The sequence below is a fragment of the Salmo trutta genome, chromosome 27, assembly GCF_901001165.1.
Source record: "Salmo trutta chromosome 27, fSalTru1.1, whole genome shotgun sequence".
In the NCBI taxonomy this organism is placed as follows: Eukaryota; Metazoa; Chordata; class Actinopteri; order Salmoniformes; family Salmonidae; genus Salmo; species Salmo trutta.
Genome location: NC_042983.1, coordinates 7,270,192 through 7,289,754, shown reverse-complemented (window position 1 = coordinate 7,289,754; position 19,563 = coordinate 7,270,192). Strand labels below are relative to the sequence as shown.

The following is a 19,563-nucleotide window of genomic DNA, read 5'->3' as shown; positions in this document are numbered from 1 at the left end:
ATCCTACCTGTTGATGTCCTACTGCTGGTGTCCTACCTGTTGATGTCCTACTGCTGGTGTCCTACTTTTGATGTCCTACCTGTTGATGTTCTACTGCTGGTGTCCTACCTGTTGATGTCCTACTGCTGGTGTCCTACTGTTGATGTCCTACTGCTGGTGTCCTACCTGTTGATGTCCTACTGCTGGTGTCCTACTGTTGATGTCCTTCCTGTTGATGTCCTACTGCTGGTGTCTTACTGTTGATGTCCTACCTGTTGATGTCCTACTGCTGGTGTCCTACTGCTGGTGTCCTACCTGTTGATGTCCTACCTGTTGATATCCTACCTGTTGATGCCCTACTGCTGGTGTCCTACTGCTGGTGTCCTACCTGTTGATGTCCTACTGCTGGTGTCCGACCTGTTGACGTCCTACCTGTTGATGTCCTACTGCTAGTGTCCTACTGTTACTGTTCTCCTGCTGGTGTCCTACCTGGTGGGGTCCTACCTGGTCAGGTCCTACTGCTAGTGTCCTACTGTTAGTGTGCTACTGATGGTGTCTTACTGCTCGTGCCCAACCTGAGTCCATAGGGATCCCACTATCAGCATGGCCTCAGATAGGTAGTTTAGCATGGTCTGGAAGCTGTGGTCGCTGTAGTCACTGCGCCTCCCAAACTCCAGCTGATATTAGACATAGCAGTAGTTCAGGAGAGACACAGGGCCAAAAGGCTCACCTGGGAAGAAAGAAAAAGGAGATTGTAATAAAAAGTAAACGTCAGCTCACTGCTACTTCCAACTGTTATCTGTTGTTGAAACTTGGAAATACAAGTTTGACAAACAGCATTCATATTTAATTACCAGAACCAACTAATGTCAGAAGTTATTGATGTCCGCGATGAGGAGGAAGAGGAAAACAAGTCCAGATTCACCTGAAGATCATAGAGCCACATCAAGTTCCACTAACTATTAGTCATGTATCAGCTCAACTAAGTCCACAGTGGACTTTCACTGTTTACTTTTAGGGCTGACTGACGCAACCTGACTGTTACTCCATCCATCAAATACATTTCAGTTACCAAAGCCTCTAGATGGGAGTGTGGCACTATACATTGTATTGCCTTTGTAAGGTAGGAGCAGGTAGGGAGTGACAGTCTGAATTCAAGAGTCTTCACATAACAATGATTAGAGCTTTTCCAGATCCTAAAGCAATGGAACTCACCTCATATGTGTAACACCCACCTGGATGATGACTCTGTGCTCGGAAGCTCACCCCACATCAGCTATCTTTACAGTCATAGCTATATAACAGCTTTAGCTGTTATGTCACATTCATTGAGAATGCTATTCATTGACTACAGCTCAGTGTTCAACACCATGGTGCCCTCAAAGCTCATCACTAAGCTAAGGACCCTGGGACTAAACACCTCCCTATGCAACTGGATCCTGGAGTTCTAGACGGGCCGCCCCCAGGTGGTAAGGGTAGGTAACAACACGTCCGCCACACTGATCCTCAACAAGGAGTGCGTGCTCAGTCTCCTCCTGTACTCCCTGTTCACTCATGACTGCATGGCCAGGCATGACTCCAACACCATCATTAAGTTTAACGATGACACAACAGTGGTAGGCCTGATCACCGACAACGATGAGACAGCCTATAGGGAGGAGGCCAGAGACCTGACCATGTGGTGCAAGGACAACAACCTCTCCCTCAACGTGATCAAGATAAAGGAGATGATTGTGGACTACAGGAAAAGGAGGGCTGAGCACGCCCCCATTCTCATCGACGGGGCTGTAGTGGAGCAGGTTGAGAACTTCAAGTTCCTTGGCGTCCACATCACCAACAAACTAACATGGTCCAAGCACACCAAGATAGTCGTGAAGAGGGCACGACAAAACCTATTCCCCCTCAGGAGACTGAAAAGATTTGGCATGGGTCATCAGATCCTCAAAAGGTTCTACAACTGCACCATCGACAGCATCCTGACGGGTTGCATCACTGCCTGGTATGGCAACTGCTCGGCCTCCGACCGCAAGGCACTATAGAGGGTAGCGCGTACGGCCCAGTACATCACCGGGGCCAAGCTTCCTGCCACCCAGTACCTCTATACCAGGCGGTGTCAGAGGAATTCCCTAAAAATTGTCAAAGACTCCAGCCACCCTAGTCATAGACTGTTCTCTCTGCTACCGCATAGCAAGCGGTACCAGAGAACCAAGTCTAGGTCCAAGATGCTTCTAAACAGCTTCTACCCCCAAGCCATAACACTCCTGAACATCTAATGAAATTGCTACCCAGACTATTTGCATTGCCCCCCCCCCCCGCCTCCTACGCTGCTGCTACTCTCTGTTATTTTCTATGCATATTCACTTTAATAACTCTACCTACATGTACATATTACCTCAATTACCTCGACACCGGTGCCCCCACACATTGACTCAGTACCGGTGCCCCCTGTATATAGCCTCGCTATTGTTATTTTACTGCTGCTCTTTAATTATTTGTTACTTTTATCTTTTACTTATTTAGGTATTTTCTTAAAACTGCATTGTTGGTTAAGGGCTTGTAAGTAAGCATTTCACTGTAAGGTCTACACCTGTTCTATTCGGTGCATGTGACAAATAACATTTGATTTGATTTCATGTTGGGGGCGATTCAGACAGCGATTTATGCCTATAGTGCGCACTTCTCAGTATTTGGTATTTAGACTTAGCCATCTAAATATATGCATATTTGTCTCAGTTTCAGTGTCAATTGGTAGATTTAAAAATCCTCTGATCTTGTAGATTATTTAGGTAAAGTATTTATGAATCATAAAAAACTGGTTTGGAGAGCTTTTAAGCACTAAAGAAAGAAAACGCTGGTTTGCCACATTCAGTTCTTCAACCCATGGTAATGTTGGAAGTTTAGTGTACATAGAATTATAATAGGGAGAGTAGTGTACAATAGTAGGCCAGTTGCCTGCATGGAAGTGTGTGATGACATGGCAAAGTACTGCGCCATGGGTCGGGTTCAAACTGTTACAGCTTGGTCTGCGCTCCACTCCATAACAATTTAACTAGGCTATGGTGCATTTGGAAAGCATCCAAAGCCCTTGACCTTTTCCAGGTTTTGTTACGTTACAGCCTTATTCTGAAATTGACAAAATAAAAAATTGTCCTCATCAATCTACACACAATACCCCATAATGACAAAGCGAAAACAGGTTTTTCGAAATTTGTGCAAATTTATAAAAAATTCTAAACATAAATACCTTTTGTACGTAAGTATTCAGAGCCTTTGCTATGAAACTTGAAATTGAGCTCAGGTGCATCCTGTTTCCATTGATCATCCTTGAGATGTTTCAACAACTTGATTAGAGTCCACCTTAAGTTGATTGGACATCATTTGGAAAGGCACACTCCTGTCTATTTAAGGTCCCACAGTTGACAGTGCATGTCAGAGCAAAAACCAAGCCATGAGGTTGAAAGAATTGTCCGTAGAGCTCCGAGACAGGATTGCGTCGAAGCACAGATCTGGGGAAGGGTAAAACATTTTTTTGCAGCATTGAAGGTCCCCAAGAACACAGTGGCCTCCATTCTTAAATGGAAAAAGTTTGCAACCACCACGAGTTAAATATGTGTGGTTATTAGGCCTACTGACGGTCGATACTGATAATGGCTGATATTTAAAATATTTTAAGTCGGGGGTAGCCTATAATTAAGACATTCAAGAGTGCCCATCCCTGCAATTTAATAGGCCGTACAATTTAAATTCTGCATAATAGGTCCCTTTCATTAACTTTACTGTCGGAAATTGTTAATGTGTGTCTGTTTAATGCCATATGACTGGTTTCACATTTGTCTTCAGCGATTATAAGGTAAAATACATCTAAAAACTTTTTTAATCGAACAAGAGCACACAGCACAGAGCAGGAGATATGAAGTGCAGATAACAAACCCTTAAGAGACAACATGGAAAAATATTTAACAGGGATGAAAAGAAAGGCGGAGAGAGACGGAGATAATGAGACAAACGTAAGTCTCCCGAAAGCTAAGACGAGGAAATATGACGAAGCGAATGTAGCGCTTGGCTTCACTGTGACTACGGTGGGAGACGAGGAAAGACCGGTATGTTTACTGTGTCTAAAAATGTTGGCAGCGGACAGCATGAAGCCAAATAAATTAAGGCGTCACTTAAAGACATTACACCCCAATCACGCTGATAAGCCGCTTGAGTTTTTTCATCGAAAACGTGCCGAATATTGTCAACAATCGTCCCGCTTTGTGAATGCTACTTCAGTAAACCAGCGAGCACTGTTAGCATCATATAAGGTGGCGTACCAAATTGCTCAGTGCAAAAAACCCCACTCCATAGCAGAGGAGCTGATACTGCCTGCAGCATTAGACATGGTCTCTGTCAAGCTGGATGACGCAAGTGCTGCAAAAATAAAAACTATCCCTCTGTCCAATGACACTGTCGCCAGACGTATAAATGACATTGCTAACGATATTAAAGAACAGCTGGTAGATAAACTCAAAGACAAACGTTTTGCCTTACAGTTCGATGAAGCAACTGACAGCAACAAAGACTGTTTGTTTATCGCTTATGTACGTTTTGACATGACAAAGTCCCTGTGTGAGGATCTACTTTTTTGTAAATATGTCAGAGACAGAGCCACAGCTGAAGAGCTATTCAAAATGCTGGACTGCTTCCTGACTGAGAATGGGCTAAAGTGGGAGAACTGCATTGGTGTTTGCAGTGATGGTGCACAGACCATGGCAGGGATGAGAAAAGGACTTTGGGCACTCATCAAGAAGGCCTCACCTAATGCTGAGTGGACACACTGTGTTATACACATAGAAGCACTGGCATCAAGGCACCTTTCCTCTGAATTAAGTAAGGTTATGACTGACATTGTAGGTGTAGTCAATTTTATAAAGACCAGACCACTAAAAACAAGTCTTCTCTGCTATCTGTGAGGAGATGGGAGCTGAACATCAAGCTGTGCTGTTTCACAGTGAAGCAAGGTGGCTGTCACGAGGAAAAGTCTTGTCCCGAGTTTTTGAGCTCAGAGAGCAGATAAGAATGTTTTTGGAGCAGGAGCACAAGTATGACATCACAGAAAAATTTAGTGATGAGAACTTCCTGGCAAAACTGGCCTACCTGAGTGACATATTTGGAAAGCTAAATGAACTAAATCTACAGCTTCAAGGGAAAGATAAACACCTCCCTCAGGTCACAGACAAAATCAGCTCTTTCACTCGAAAGCTTGCAATGTGGGGCAGGCGACTTGATGAAGGAAATACTGATTCATTCGAGAACCTGCATGAATTTCTTGACACTACTGACTATGATGCCACCTCAGTGATTCCATATATTAAGGAGCATATTTCATCACTGATGGGATTCTTTAAAAAGTACTTCCCTGAAAACAGTTCCCAATATGACTGGGTGAGAGATCCTTTCAATGCACCAGCTCCAACTGGTTTCAGCTCTGCAGAGGAGGACCAGTTCATTGATATGACGTCTGACTCCACATTCAGACTGAGGTTCACATCACAGACACTGAGTGAATTCTGGCTGAGTGTAGAGAGGCAGTATCCACTCTTAGGGCAGAGGGCCATGGGCATTCTTCTTCCTTTTGCAACATCTTATCTTTGTGAGACTGGCTTCTCTGCTGTTGCTGCACTGAAGACCAAGTACAGGTCCCAGCTAAACATTGAGCAGGAGCTGAGAGTTGCAGTATCATGCTTCAAACCCCGCTTCGAAAAGCTGTGCTCTGCAAAACGTGCTCATTGTAGCCATTAATCCTGACTTCCTCATTTTGATTTAAAAAAAATCAGCACAAATTGTTTTATTCATTTTTGTTTTATAGGTCAAAATGTTTCATATATTGTGCTCCTGAGTTAATGTTGCTGATCAATTTGAATTTATTATTATTTATTGATTATATTTTATTTTATTTTTCAGTATCAAATGGTCAAAAAATGTTTACAGTTTAAATAAGGGTTTAATTTTTTTTAACATTTCAGGCAAATTGATGCACTTGAAGTCTTTTCTGTTACAAACTAAAAAAAACAATGTTAATAAAGTTATTCTTTGTTGTAAGTTGATCTATATTTCTTTCTTTTTTCTTTTTCTTTAATGTTAATAAGGATACAATGTTATGCAGAGGTGTACTTATAACAATTTTATAGACAAATGATACTATTTACAGTCGCGGCGGAGAGTTGGGGGGGCGCGAAATGTTTACTTCTTCCTAGGGGGGGCGTAACAGAAAATAATTGAGAAGCACTGCCTTATCCAAATGGATTACTCATTCTTACCTAGCGCTTATCAATAGCACTTATCAAGTTGTAAATCACAATGCATGGACAATGGTGTTCTTTCTATTGAGATTTGCTTTTATAGATGCTTGTTCCACTTGGAACCGGTAGGTTCGCTGGTTTCCTCTCGCTTAGAGGTAGTGGAATTATGAGGGGATTAAGTCAAGGTCAGAATACGGCATATCTGTAGCCACACCTCCGCCTCGCCTTAATTTATTCTACCTCCACCCGAATTAATAGCGGGTGAATAGCATGCTAATCTCATGCTTATGTTCAAGGTCAGAATATGCATGTAGAGAAAGGTGCGTTAAAAGGAAATTGCGTTCGATTTCCACCCGCCTAACTTGGGTTGGAATCGGCCCCATTGTGTTTATGTAATGCATTTATTATGAAAATCATTACGCCATTTTATTCCTGGGTTTACCACAGCCTACAAAGTCAAGTCACACATACTTTACAGACATGTTTAATATTCATTTCACAATATTTTTTTACAAACAACACAGAAAATAATCTTCAAGACTATTTACTATCAAGAGCTGGAGTGTTTTCTCTTACTATAATTGAGGGCCAGGCAACTAGATTCAGCTGCTGGCTGAATTCTGTCGGAGTGGATGGTAGGGGAACCGAAACATAATTATAATCATTTGTACACTGCAAATTGACCACAACCAAAAAGAGATTGTATTTGAAAATAACTATAATTTCTTACCTTGATTTCTGTTCGGACATGATCACATATCTCTTTTTTATTCGTGGGAATACTTGATGAACAGATTTTGTAAATTAAACTCATTTTTAGTTGATTTAATTAATAGATACAACATATTTAAATTAAATAAACATACATTTAACTGACACACATAACAATTCTAATAGTATAAAAAATGAATTTTGTTAGCATATTTGTTTGTAATTTCTCACTAGGAACCACTTTGTGCCTGCCTAATTTGCAGTGCAGAAATCATCCTGCCGGTTCCTCCTGCCAAGGCAGAAACTGTCACATACAGAATATGGAGATGAGAGACTACATGTCTACATTACACAGTATACTATTATAAGTAATGTCTTTGTTGAACGACCAATAGGTCCCTCAGTTCCGTACGTGGTTATGTATCTCCACTCCACACAGTTCATCTGGTAGTCGATATTGCACGGTCGTGTCTATTGCGGCCTTCACTCCTGCCTTTCCTGAATAAGGGGACATTGACGCTAGTGCCATAGATGAAGATCTGCACATATGGCTCAACATAGAATCTCTATTAGATCCTCCTTTGCTACATACATTGTCCTTGCTTCGGGCTCTTGTGGTTTCTATGGTTATGGAGGTATGTGTAGATCAACTGGAAACAGTTGGTTATGTGGTGGTGTTCAGAAATGGCCCACTCTCACCAAAGGGGGGGGGGGGGGTATTGTGTCTTCTATTGCAACCTTTTTGAGGTTCTCAGTGGTGCGGGGTTCGTACGGGGTAATGGGGGGGTGGTGTCTGGGTTGGGGCTGTTCTCCTGGTTTTCATAGCCGATGTTGTCATAGATGTTCTTGGCGTTGCTACTCAGCTCCAGCTCCTGGGCCTTGGCCTGCTGTAGCCGTAGCAACACTGCTTTATTCACTCCTGGACCTGAGAGACACACAGGATAGGGAAAAAGGTATCAGTCCAAAAAAAGTCACAGAGTGAAAACCTTCATTCAGTGACTAATCTGTTGGTTGACACGCGCCCACGCACGCACGCACACACTCTCACCAAAGTAGCTGAGCAGCACGGGCAGGAATATAAGGCCATGGGCCATGCCCAGCAGAGTGATAACCAGGTTTAAACGGAAGAAGAATATCTGGATGAGCTGGGCTTTGGCAAATGCCAACACAACTATGCCAGGCAGGTTCGTCATGGCGACGCCAGCAAACACCTGTAGAACCGCACAGGGACAAACATACATTCAGCATTTTAAAAAAAAGGTCCATTAAGGGTCCACATATATCTTTGGGGTTAAAACAAGGCCATATATCTAATGGCTGTACAGGGGTTGTGTGGTCTGGCACTTGGACTCACCGCACTGCCCATAGTAGCGGTGGCCTCCTTGGCTCTCTCTACATGTGTCGGCTGGATGCTCATGGCAAAGGAACGCGTCATGTGAGATACAAACTCCACAGAGATACCCACTGCCTGCGGACCAGAGGGAGAGAGAAGGGGGAGGGTTAGGGTGTAAAACGCATGTTTGCTTATGTCAAGTGCAGCTTGGGTGGGGACGGTGGCTTATAGTCCATTCCAGGATGTAAAGATAGAGGACACTATCTACAGCACGTGTACAAACAGGATTTATGAGGTTTCAGACTGGTGCTGAAGTTGAGGCACGTTGCAACAAGTAAACACCCGCACCAGCACAAGTAGTGCTCTGGTTCCATACCGTGACCAGGTTGATAAGAGCCACAGCGTTGTAGTCGATGCCCCACAGTGTCATGACGCCCACGGTATCCACGGTGATCATGATGATGGTGAGGAGGTTGAGAGCGCCGGAGCGCAGGTCCATGCCCAGCAGCAGACAGCACACCACGAAGGTTGGCAGTAGGCACAGGGAGATGTTAAACAGTCCCTCAGACACAATGGTCAGGTACTGTTCATAGAACACATAGGTCACCCTGGAGGGAGAGGAGGAGGACAGTCTGATTAACTGATGCTTGTCCACAGCCTCTCCCAGAGGGGAAAGGAGGAATAGATGTATAAGGAAAGACGTGAGAAGTGGAGAAAAAGATGAGGAGAAAGGAGGAGGACGCTGAGCTAACACACGTGTAGGGGAAGACCTCAAAGTCCTGGGATGTGCCAGGTATGGCTCTCATGCTGAGGGTGATGTTGTGGGCCAGCTCTCTGGCTATTTTTAGAGCTGCAGTGAACTCCTTGGAGGTGGTCAGGGCCGTGTGGTACGCCATGAACCTGGTGGCTAACAACACAGAGACACAGGTCACCTTCGACTTCCGAAGCTTTATTGTCTGTGTGTTAGGTTAAAATGTGATAGATAATATCCAGTAGTCCTCACCTATAATTTCTCCACTCTCATCTGTGATCACAGCCTTGTCATAGGCTCCTAGACCTCTGTTAGGAAGAGAAACAGACCATTACACACATGCATGTGTGTATGTGTGTGTGTGTGCATGTGTACGAACGTGTGTGTGTGACACTCACCCCTTAGGGCACTGCAGGTCGGGCCTGTTGCCTAGGAAGTCTGGTAGGAAGAGGTTGAATTGCTCCATGTCGGGCCTCAGTACCCCGTTAGTGGGAGTCTTCATGCACTTCTGCCCACACAGGAAGGCCGCTACGCACACACACATCATACATCAGGTTACATATACACAATGTTTCTTTATGTGTTATTCATGCATAACAAACATAGAGGATAATGTTCTTTGTTTTTAGTTCCGATTGTCCGGCTGTCTCTGAGGTACTTGGTACTCACATTCGCTCGCGGGACAGAATTTCCCTTTGTTAGGACCGACGGAATAGAGCCGACAGCATTTGGATCCAGGGTTAAGCCAGTCAATGAAGTCGTCCAACCACGAGTTTGCTGGGATGGCCATGTAAGATCTGTTAATCATATCAATGAGTTGATACTCATTAAAACACTGTTATGTATCAGAAAGTACCCATCATTCTGGCATCGTTACGAACTTCCCCCTTATTTTATTTCACTTTCATCCACGTTCACACAAACACCCAGAGTCAGTTGAACTTTGACCTTGGAATACTACCTTTTACATTTACAATACCAGCTGCTGATATGGCAAATCGAAAATAAAGGTGCATTAATGAGGTGGTGATACCAGCAGCCCTGAGACCTTATCTCCACGCTAGAGAGGACAGAAATGTGGCGCTTTCTGACCACAAATGCTATTTAACCACTAACCCTAACCTTAACCCTTACCCCTAACATTAACCTTAATCCTAACCCTAGACTAAGAATAAATAGCTTGCTCATCAGATTTGATGATATAGCCTTTCTATTCTCTTAAACATCTAGTCCCTGATCTATTCTTGAATGTGTTTTATGTAACTGGGTTGATCATTAAGTGTTGTGATTGGCTGTGTGTGAGGTGGCCTTGTGGATATCGATAAGTTCAAGGTTGAGTGAAGTGGGGAAAAGGGTGAGGGAGGAGTCAGAGAGACAGACTGGAAAGTGTTTGAATATACACTGAGTGTACAAAACATTAAGAACACCTTCCTAATCTTGAGTTGCACCCCCCCCCCCCCTTTGCCCTCAGAACAGCCTCAATTCGTCAGGGCATGGACTCCACAACGTGTCGAAAGCGTTCCACAGGGATGCTGGCCCATGTTGACTACAAAGCCTCCCACAGTTGTGTCTAGTTGGCTGGATGTCCTTTGCAAAAGGGTTCTTCAGCTGTCCCCATAGGACAACCATTTTTGGTTTCAGGTAGAACACTTTTTGGTTCCAGTTAGAAGTCTTTTGGGTTCCATGTAGAACTCTCTGGGGAAAGGGTTCTAAATTGAACCCAATAGGGTTCTACCTGGAACCAAAAGGGTTCAATCTGGAACCAAAAAGGGTTCTTCAAAGGGTTTTCCTATGGGGACAGCTGAAGAGACCTTTAATGTTTTTTTTCTAAGAGTGTGTGTGGTGAATCATTCTTGATACACTCGGGAAACGGTTGAGCATAAAAATACAGCAGCATTGCAGTTCTTGACACAAACCGGTGTGCCTGGCACCTACTACCATACCCCATTCAAAGGCACTTCAATCTTTTGTCTTGCCCATTCACCCTCTGAATGGCACACACACAATCCATGTCTCAATTGTCTCAAGGCTTAAAAATAAGTTTAACCTGTATCCTCCCCTTCATCTACACTGATTGAAGTGGATTAAAGTGACATCAATAAGTAATCATAGCTTTCACCTGGATTCACCTGGTCAGTCTATGTCATGGAAAGAGCATGTGTTCTTAATGTTTTGAACACTTAGTGTATACAAGCCAATTTACCCACACCCAATATAAAGTGCTTTGAGACCAGGTGAAAATAACTAGCTTTCTAAATGTAATTATTATTATTATTATTTTTATCCTCGGTTTAATCTAAAATCGAATGACTACTCACAGGTCAGGGTATTCAGTGGCGTACTGGATCTTCTGAGTGAGAGAGAAGGGGTCACAGCCCACGCTGGAGCAGGTTGCATTCATACCCGTTACGCTGGTGAAGTTAAAGCCCTTTGTTGTGACAAAATAGGTTGGGACGCCCACCTCAAAGTATGCATACAGGTACTTGAAGTACTCCAACATGTAGGAACCCTGAGACAGAGGATGAGAGGAGAAGGTGTTGCGTGGCCAGTACATGGAGGAAAATGTACTGTCATTTATACCGTTTCTTGTCGTTCATACTGTATGTTGTTATATGTTATTCATGAATGAATGAATGAATAAAGGGTCATGGGAGATGCATTCAAGCGGAAGTCCAGGTGTCACTCACCTGGGGCATAGCCAGCTCCTGATCCAGGCCCACTGTCACATAGAACATCAGGTAGATGGAGGAGATGAACATAAAGATGAACACAACCATCTGGCAGAGGGGGAGAGGAGGAGGACTTCAACCACAACCATAACCACAACCAGCCAACTGAGCTATCTAGAGGGAACATCAATGTATAAAAGGTAAAAAGACAATCGTTTATTTACCACTATGACCCTGGTGACGGGGTGAAGGAGGACGGGGGCATAGTATTTCCTCATGACGGGCAGAAGGAAACCCTCGCTGGGTTTGGAGGGGGCCGTGGTCTTGACGGTGACGCAGCAGGCCAGCTCGCAGCGGTTCCCGTCCTGCCGTCGGGCGTCCAGGGACAGCACCGCCACGAAGGCCGTCATCTGCAGCACGAAGTCCATGAGCACAGCCAGGGCAGCGTACAGAGCGAAGGACTTGACAGCAGGCATGGTGCTCAGAGCGCCTGGGAGACGGAGGTGAGGAACGGGAGCGCTTAGTCATTAACAGAGTCTGTAAACCCCCTTCACCAACGCCATGTGTATTGAATTGATTAGAGCAAACGGAGGGAATGTACATCCTGGTATGTATTGACCACTATTGTCATTGCCGTTGACAGTGACTTTTGAAAGAACGCGCTGTTGCTAACCTTGTACCCAGGCTCACTGCTACCACGTAGGTTTGACAGAGCGAGTCAGCTGGTGGACGAGTCTACTTATTTGCACACCTGATGAATTACTACAGGTTCAGAGGAGTCAATAAGAAACATTGCATCTCTCTGACAAGAAACGCCAGTGTCTTTTCTGTTGTGCTCTGTTCCTGTGTTCTAGAGTGCGCCAATGGGAGCTCACCCAGGAAGAAGCAGACAGACTCGGAGAGAGAGCACAGGAGCATGCTGGGAGCTACATTTCCAAGGACACGTCCGATCTGCTCCTCCCTCTTCTCGCCTGGCCTCCGTGCGTCCCTCTGAGAGAGAGAGTTTTACTATTACCAGAGAGAGAAAATACTACCACCTGATGAAGAGAACATTATGAGCGAACCAACTGAACTATCGATCGTTGTGGAATACATGAACAGTCAAGTGACTTACAGCCACACGCCCACGCACCCGCACCCGCACCCGTACACACACACACTCAAAGCAGCTGAGCAGTAGGAATATGAGACCGTGGGCCATGCCCAGCAGAGTGATAATCAGGTATAAAACACACACACCTGGTACTCCAGGACGAAGATAAAGATGTTGTCGGCTCCTACGGCCAGCACCAGGAAGGGGACAACCTGGAGGATGATCAGAGAGGAGGGGATACCGATCCAGGCGTAGAAACCCATGGAGGCCAGGACAGAGCAGCCCACCACCAGGATACCACCCAGACCAACCAGGAACTTTGAGTCCACCTGTAGGGACACCACAGAGTTCAGGAGCAGCTCCTGTTTACCACAGTTTCCTGTCTGGCATAGGAAAACCTTTCAGTCCACCCTAGTCATATACAGTACAGTGCTTCATCTATTTTACAAACTAGCGTTACAGTTTTTAACATTACGGAGAATTCCATTTTTGTTCCATCTAGCCCTCCAAAAGGCTAAGCAGGCATAAAAATCAGCAATTTTAGAGAATATGACTGTCTGCATCTGGACATGCTGTATCTATACAGTCGTTTCCTCTTTTCTTTCCTTGTATAATGCTAAGGTTATTGATTTTACTTTCTGCTTAGGGCCAAGTGTTTTCTGTGTGTGTCTGGCTAAAATGGCAGCAGTTGAAATTCAAATTGGCACATTGTATTTCCGGGAGTGGTCTTACCAGTATTCGACTGAAGGAGGTGTACTCCCCCAGAGCCACAGCGATGTACACAAAGATAACAGCATAGCTGATCATGAAGATGGGGATGTCCTCCGCTGTCGTCCTGTTAATCTCATCCTCCAGTGACCTCTACAGAGAGAGAAATAGAGGGGTTCGGGGAATGGGTGAGAGATGGGAGAGAGCAGTGGCAGAGAAGGATATAAAGAAAAGGAGAGGACAGAGAGAGGTAATTATAGACTAATAAAGCAATGTATTTCAATATTATGACCACGTAAATGTCTTCCAAGGTAAATAGCAGGTAATCAATAAGTAGACTGTCTATATGGGAGATATCCCTGTCTGTGCGCCTACGTACGTACCTCAGCCATGTACGCAAAGGTGAACGGGTTGCCTGGACTCTTCTGGTACTCTTGGACTATGTCCAGGAACCTCTGCTCCCACTCCAGGGCCACCTTGAACTTAACGTTGTCTCGAGGGTAGTTATTGAGGGAGAATGTCAGGATGAGAGCTTCTGCTGTAGTGTAGCCCTCATCTGAGAGAGGGGAGATTACGAAAGCTGGGTTAATGCACAGGATTCATCTAATATATAATAATAAATGCCATTTAGCAGATGATTTTATCCAAAGCAACTCATGCGTGCATACATTTCACATATGGTTGGTCCCGGGAATCAAACCCACTATACTGGCATTGCAAGCTCGAAAGCTGTGCTATTCTCTACCAACTGAGCTACAGAGAACCACTAGTCATCTATTCTATGAAGTGTCGTCAAGCTATTCGATTAGTGTTGGTGTCTGTGCTGCGGGATTGGTAGCAGAGCAAAAGAAGAATGCAATCTATGGATTATTAAAGTATTATTACAAAAGAAAACGACATGAAGACTTACTCTCATATCCTCCCACTGCGAGGAAGGGGAAGACTGGTGCTCCATAATCAGCCATGCAGCTCAACTGCAGGTCAGTGATGTCTTTGAACGACAGGGGAGAGCTGCAGGGAATGGGGTATACAAGATCATGTTTCACTTAACTGCCTTACTGTCAATGATAAAACATATTTGAACAAAGATAATGAATATTTAAAAACCAGCTCTAGAATCTGATTGTGTTTTCACTGATAGAAAGAGAGGTACATCACAAATCGGACTTACTTGACGCAGTAGATGAAGTGGTCTCTCCAGTCCACCTCCTTGGTCACTCCCAGCTCCGTCATGTTGACTTTAGCGTTGAGGTTGTCCACACTGTTCTGGAAGTACTGGGGCAGGCTGTTGACAGCACAGTCGGTCAGGGAGGAGTTGGAGGGGTTGAGAGGCGCGAAGCACACATCCTTCAGACTTGCCGTACGGTTCAGATCATTCGACCAGAACTCAATGTTCTGCAGATAGAGTTGAAACAATAACGGAGTTTAGTATTGCAATACTTTAGTGATTTCTGATTGTCACAATCATTATAAATAAATACAATATGTCAATAATCACATGTTCTCTATCGTAGAACTGGTAGAACTACTACTAACACAATTTTCTGGATATTTCAGTAATACCAATTATAGTGCCATTGCCTACCCTACCTGAATCTTTTTCTGCAGCTCTAGAAGTTCCAGGATCAGGTCTTTGGCAATGATTCCACTGAAGTTCTGCTTCCCGAACAGCAACGAGTCGTAGACGTGACCAGGTCGGCCCGGCGCTGTCAGGATCAGCTGGTTGGTTCTAAAGAATGGGTCAAAGTGCTTGTCGTGGAAGTCCTTCTCCATACGGGCGCGGCTGTTTGGGGCAGACCACAGCTGGACCGGGTCGGTGGTCAGTTCGATGTGCATGAGTCCTGTGGCGAAGACAGCTATGACCACAGCCGACGCTAGCAGCACCTTGAGGGGGTGTGAGGCGATGAGGGTGCCCCATGCCTGGAACACAAAGCCCAGGATCTCCTGAGTAGCCAGGCTGTTCTTGTCTGTACACGTCACCTCCCACGGTTCAATCAGCCTCTCATTCACGTTGTTCCCATTCTTATCCATCCCTTTCCCCTTTCCTTTCCCTTTCTCAGAGTCCTTGCCCTCTTCCTTCCTCAGGAGGTAGGTGGAGAGCACAAAGAGCAGGAAGGCTAGGATGAGAACGCAGAGGAAGATCACACATAGCACCAGGTAGCCGTCCACCCCCCCAATGGTGAAGGGTTCTGCGGGTGGTGGGGGAGAGGGTACGACCGGGCACGAGGCCTGGCAGTCCTGGCAGGAGCAAACCTCTGCCCCTGTTGGGGTCATCTCGTTACACCCCAGTGCCCTACCAGCGTAAGGCACTACCCCATCGGGTATCCCCTCGGTGACCCCTTCTGGAATCAGCCTGAAGTCGATGTCCAGTGGGGCCAGGCCATTACTGGAGTCTCCCTGGAAGTCATACCAGCGCTGAGCAGTACACAGTGCTGAGCCATAGCGTCCACACATGGTAGCGATGGCATACCCCCCCGTGGCGGGAATCCTCACGTTCTTGCAGGACTCAAAGGATTTGTCGGCAAACGAGGTGGACAAGTAGGCCTGGTAACCCACCACGGCCTCTTTGACAATCCCCAAGGTGGTGATGTTCATGGTGCGTGTCACGTTAATGGTTGTGGTCTGGTTAGGGCTGCAGGTGTTGATGCAGTGGAGGTGGGCAAAGTTGTCAGCACAGGAGGGGCAGCGCATGAGCACTGCCTTGGACAACATCAGGCTCATTTCCAGGGACTTGAGCTGCTTTATAGAGCAGCAGGCGGTGGTGCTGCCCTCTCCACGGTCCAGCATGGGGCACACCTAGAATCATAACAACAGTAAGGTCATTTACCTGAAACTTGACATTGCTCTGTCGCTTTAAAACACTGTCACTGTCAGCTCTCTCTATCTCTTTCTCTCTCACTGTGTGTCTCTCTCTCTCGCGCTCTCCAGAGCAAACAGACAGAGCCACCCAGAGAGTTACTGGGCCAGAACCACTGACCTTTTTGAGTTGTTGGTAGTGCTCCCCCTTGAGGGCTCGAGCGTGGCTGTAGTTGAGGCAGGGGATTATGGGGGGGAGGAGGGATCCCGACACCGTTGGGTTTCTACCACACTCCTCGTAGAAGGCACAGTATCCTGGCTCATGACGGGCCTCTAAGACAACCTGGGGGAGACATACACACGTAGGATCTCAATTTGATCACTATTTGTTGCTGAGAATTGTCCTGCACAGCAGGAAATGCAAACTTGTAGTGTATTTGCGTTTTAAAAAGGCTTCCAAATTTTGTCATTACCACTTTGACTTGATTTGCCCTAACGAAAAGTGTATCAACCCCTACAAAAATGTCCATTAATTATAATCCACATAATAATTCACATTTCCTGTTGCTGGAGGATTATTTCCTGCTGGAGCCAACTGGCTCAAATTAAGATCCTAGTGAATGGACAGAGTTAGTATGGCTGAGGGGAGATAGTGGTCATGTAACCATAATACACATTTTCACTTTTTCATCCTTCTGGTTGGGATACTCTTCTAAGTTCCACTATCTATTTTTCAACTGATAAAAATGTCTGGCCTACAAATATTCTGTATTCGCCTTCCTGAAACTTCTTATCAATGAGATTATACAGTATGGATTCAATATTATATGCCATGTCAGGTTGTTTTTTACCTTGCTCTTTGCTGTTTGTGCGTAATGACAATAAGAGGGTGGAGAGAGTAAGTTACTGTATGTTCAAGGCTTAATCACCAGCACAGATAGTATTAGTATGTACAGGAATAGAGAGATTAGAGACAGTTTTCAACAGAAGGAAACAAAATGTCGGATCGGCTCACTTTTTCTGAGTACCTGACTGTTTCTGCGTTCAACATGGCTAAATTGCTGGATTATATTTTTGCCTTGTTTAGTAAGGCGACAATAAATGGGTAGTGAAAGAATATCTTCACTCCCTCAATTAGTCCATTCGTCTGCATCAATACAGTCAAGTTCCCGGCATCTCTGTTTTAGATATCCTAAAACAACACATTAGACAACATCATAAAAATAGAGGAAGGGTTATTGGACTATGACCACTAAGTAAACTTGACGTTTGCCCCTTAGTGAATAAGTATAAAAACTACAGTCCCTCTATTTTACACTGAATTGTATAATATTACATACACCTAAACTTTTTCCTTAATATAAACACATCCCAGTAGATATTACAGTTACGCTTTCCTTCAAGTCTATTATTATATTCAAAGAAATATAGTCTAATTCAAGTACTGGATTCTTAGTTATTGTGATTCTGTTAGTGTTGAATGGCAACGTAGACACTTGCAAGTTGTTTAACTACCACACCCTGTAACACTAGTGGTGGAAATGGAAACGCCATCAACACAAAATGCCCTCCTGGGACCCAGTTCCAGGGGGTTCCATCTCTACCTGGGTAACAGCCATCAGGGAGAAACAGAAGGACTTACCAGACAGGCCAGGAGTGTGAGCAGGGCAGTGGCACGGCTCATAGTGGGTCTACCCATGCTGCTACACCTCACAGCTAAGAAAGAGCCTGGAACTCCAGGTATAATAGGATGGAGTGTCGGTTTAGTTGCAGTCGTACTATGGCAGGTCTCCCCTTTGAAAAGAGAGTTTTAATCTCAAGAAGATCACTTGAATAAATAACAAGAATGTGATGTTTTTTCCAGTGAAGGGATGAGATAGTGAGAGAGGCCTCTATGTGTTAGTCCTCTCTCTCTGTCTCTGTCTGTCTGTCTGCCTGTCTGTCAGTCCCAGGGGTGACAGCCAGGGGTAGGAAAAGGCGAAGACATCAGCCACCCCACCCCATGACTAGTGGTGGTGTCATCTGTTTTATCTGGCCTGATGCAGTGAAAGCCAATCAGAACGAGCAAAGAGACATTCATCTGATTGATAATTAACCAGGGAGAATGAGGATGGTGGAATGTTACCAGGAGACAGAGAAACTTGGACAACAAAACAACATACATACCGCCACTACGACCCACAACACCCCTGCACACATCCCCCTCACCCCTATTCCAGCTTTACCCCATTCATTCAAGGTTTGGTTCACTTGTATTTGTGTCAATGAACAAGGAGGAAGCGAGAAGGAGACAGCGAAAGAGAAACAGAGGAAGAGAAAGGGGGTGGAAGGTGGCGGAAAAGAGTTACAAGAGAGGAAGAGTGAAAAGTTAGGAGAGAGAGAGGGGTGGTGAGAGTGGGAGAAAGAGAGAGTTGCTGTAATTCGTAGGCTGATGTCCATCTCCTGAGCACGTGTGTTTGTTTAACTGAATGTAAATACTTCTGGGTCGATGGGAGGGAATGCCAAGAGTGTGCAAAGCTGTCATCAAGGCAAAGGGTGGCTACTTTGAAGATGTGTTTAACACTTTTTTGTTACTACATGATTCCATATATGTTATTTCGTAGTTTTGATGTCGTCATTATTATTCTACAATGTAGAAAATAGTAAAAATAAAGAAAAACCCTGGAAGGGAGTAGGTGTGTCCAAACTTTTGACTTGTACTTTATAGTGTAGCTAGAGCCTTTCTGATGAATCTTATCAGGGCCTGTTTGGAACATGGTCTCTACTCCAAGAGCGTGAACCTTAGACCATGGCCCGAAGGAGGCTCAAGGTCCCGTTCCTGTTCCCAGCCATGGCGCCCGTTGTGCGGGAGAGGAGGGAGGGACGACACTGGGTGATCACTGATCATTCTCTGGACATACCTTATACAGTCTGACAAACCTTAGTCTGTTATTCTCTCACCCGTATATAATCAAGTAATAATGATGGCCAGAGACTGCTTTCTCTGTCCACATGGTGATCATACCCTGGGCTGCTGTAAAAGGGGCAGGAATGTTAGATAGATTGTTATCAGTTAGGGCATTCCTTTCAGGCTCACAGTGTAGCATCAGAACATATCAGCAGAAAGAGACGCATGACAAGGCCCAGAAACACAGCAGCAATTGCACTTGTGTTTGCACTTATGTTTCACTATATGGTTTAGTTTACTTAGTGGTTCACATATTTCTTATTAGAAAATACTGGGGTCTGTTCTTTTTCAAAAA

The 19,563-nt window shown here is 44.9% G+C and overlaps 1 protein-coding gene across 1 annotated transcript; it reads right to left on the bottom strand.

The window, feature by feature from the left end:
• Positions 1 to 6,728: 6,728 nt before the first annotated feature.
• Positions 6,729 to 18,308, bottom strand: npc1l1 (NPC1-like 1). The gene is made up of 20 exons (XM_029716481.1): positions 17,964 to 18,308; positions 16,503 to 16,664; positions 15,116 to 16,321; positions 14,697 to 14,920; positions 14,436 to 14,536; positions 13,909 to 14,081; positions 13,550 to 13,678; positions 12,964 to 13,146; positions 12,600 to 12,714; positions 11,949 to 12,214; positions 11,743 to 11,832; positions 11,374 to 11,564; positions 9,725 to 9,852; positions 9,454 to 9,583; positions 9,308 to 9,363; positions 9,061 to 9,211; positions 8,681 to 8,912; positions 8,326 to 8,439; positions 8,020 to 8,182; positions 6,729 to 7,896 (listed from the first exon to the last, which is right to left on the bottom strand). Exons 1-20 carry the CDS (start codon positions 18,018 to 18,020, stop codon positions 7,700 to 7,702), a joined length of 4,068 nt encoding a protein of 1,355 aa, XP_029572341.1. The 5' UTR covers positions 18,021 to 18,308; the 3' UTR covers positions 6,729 to 7,699.
• Positions 18,309 to 19,563: the final 1,255 nt, after the last annotated feature.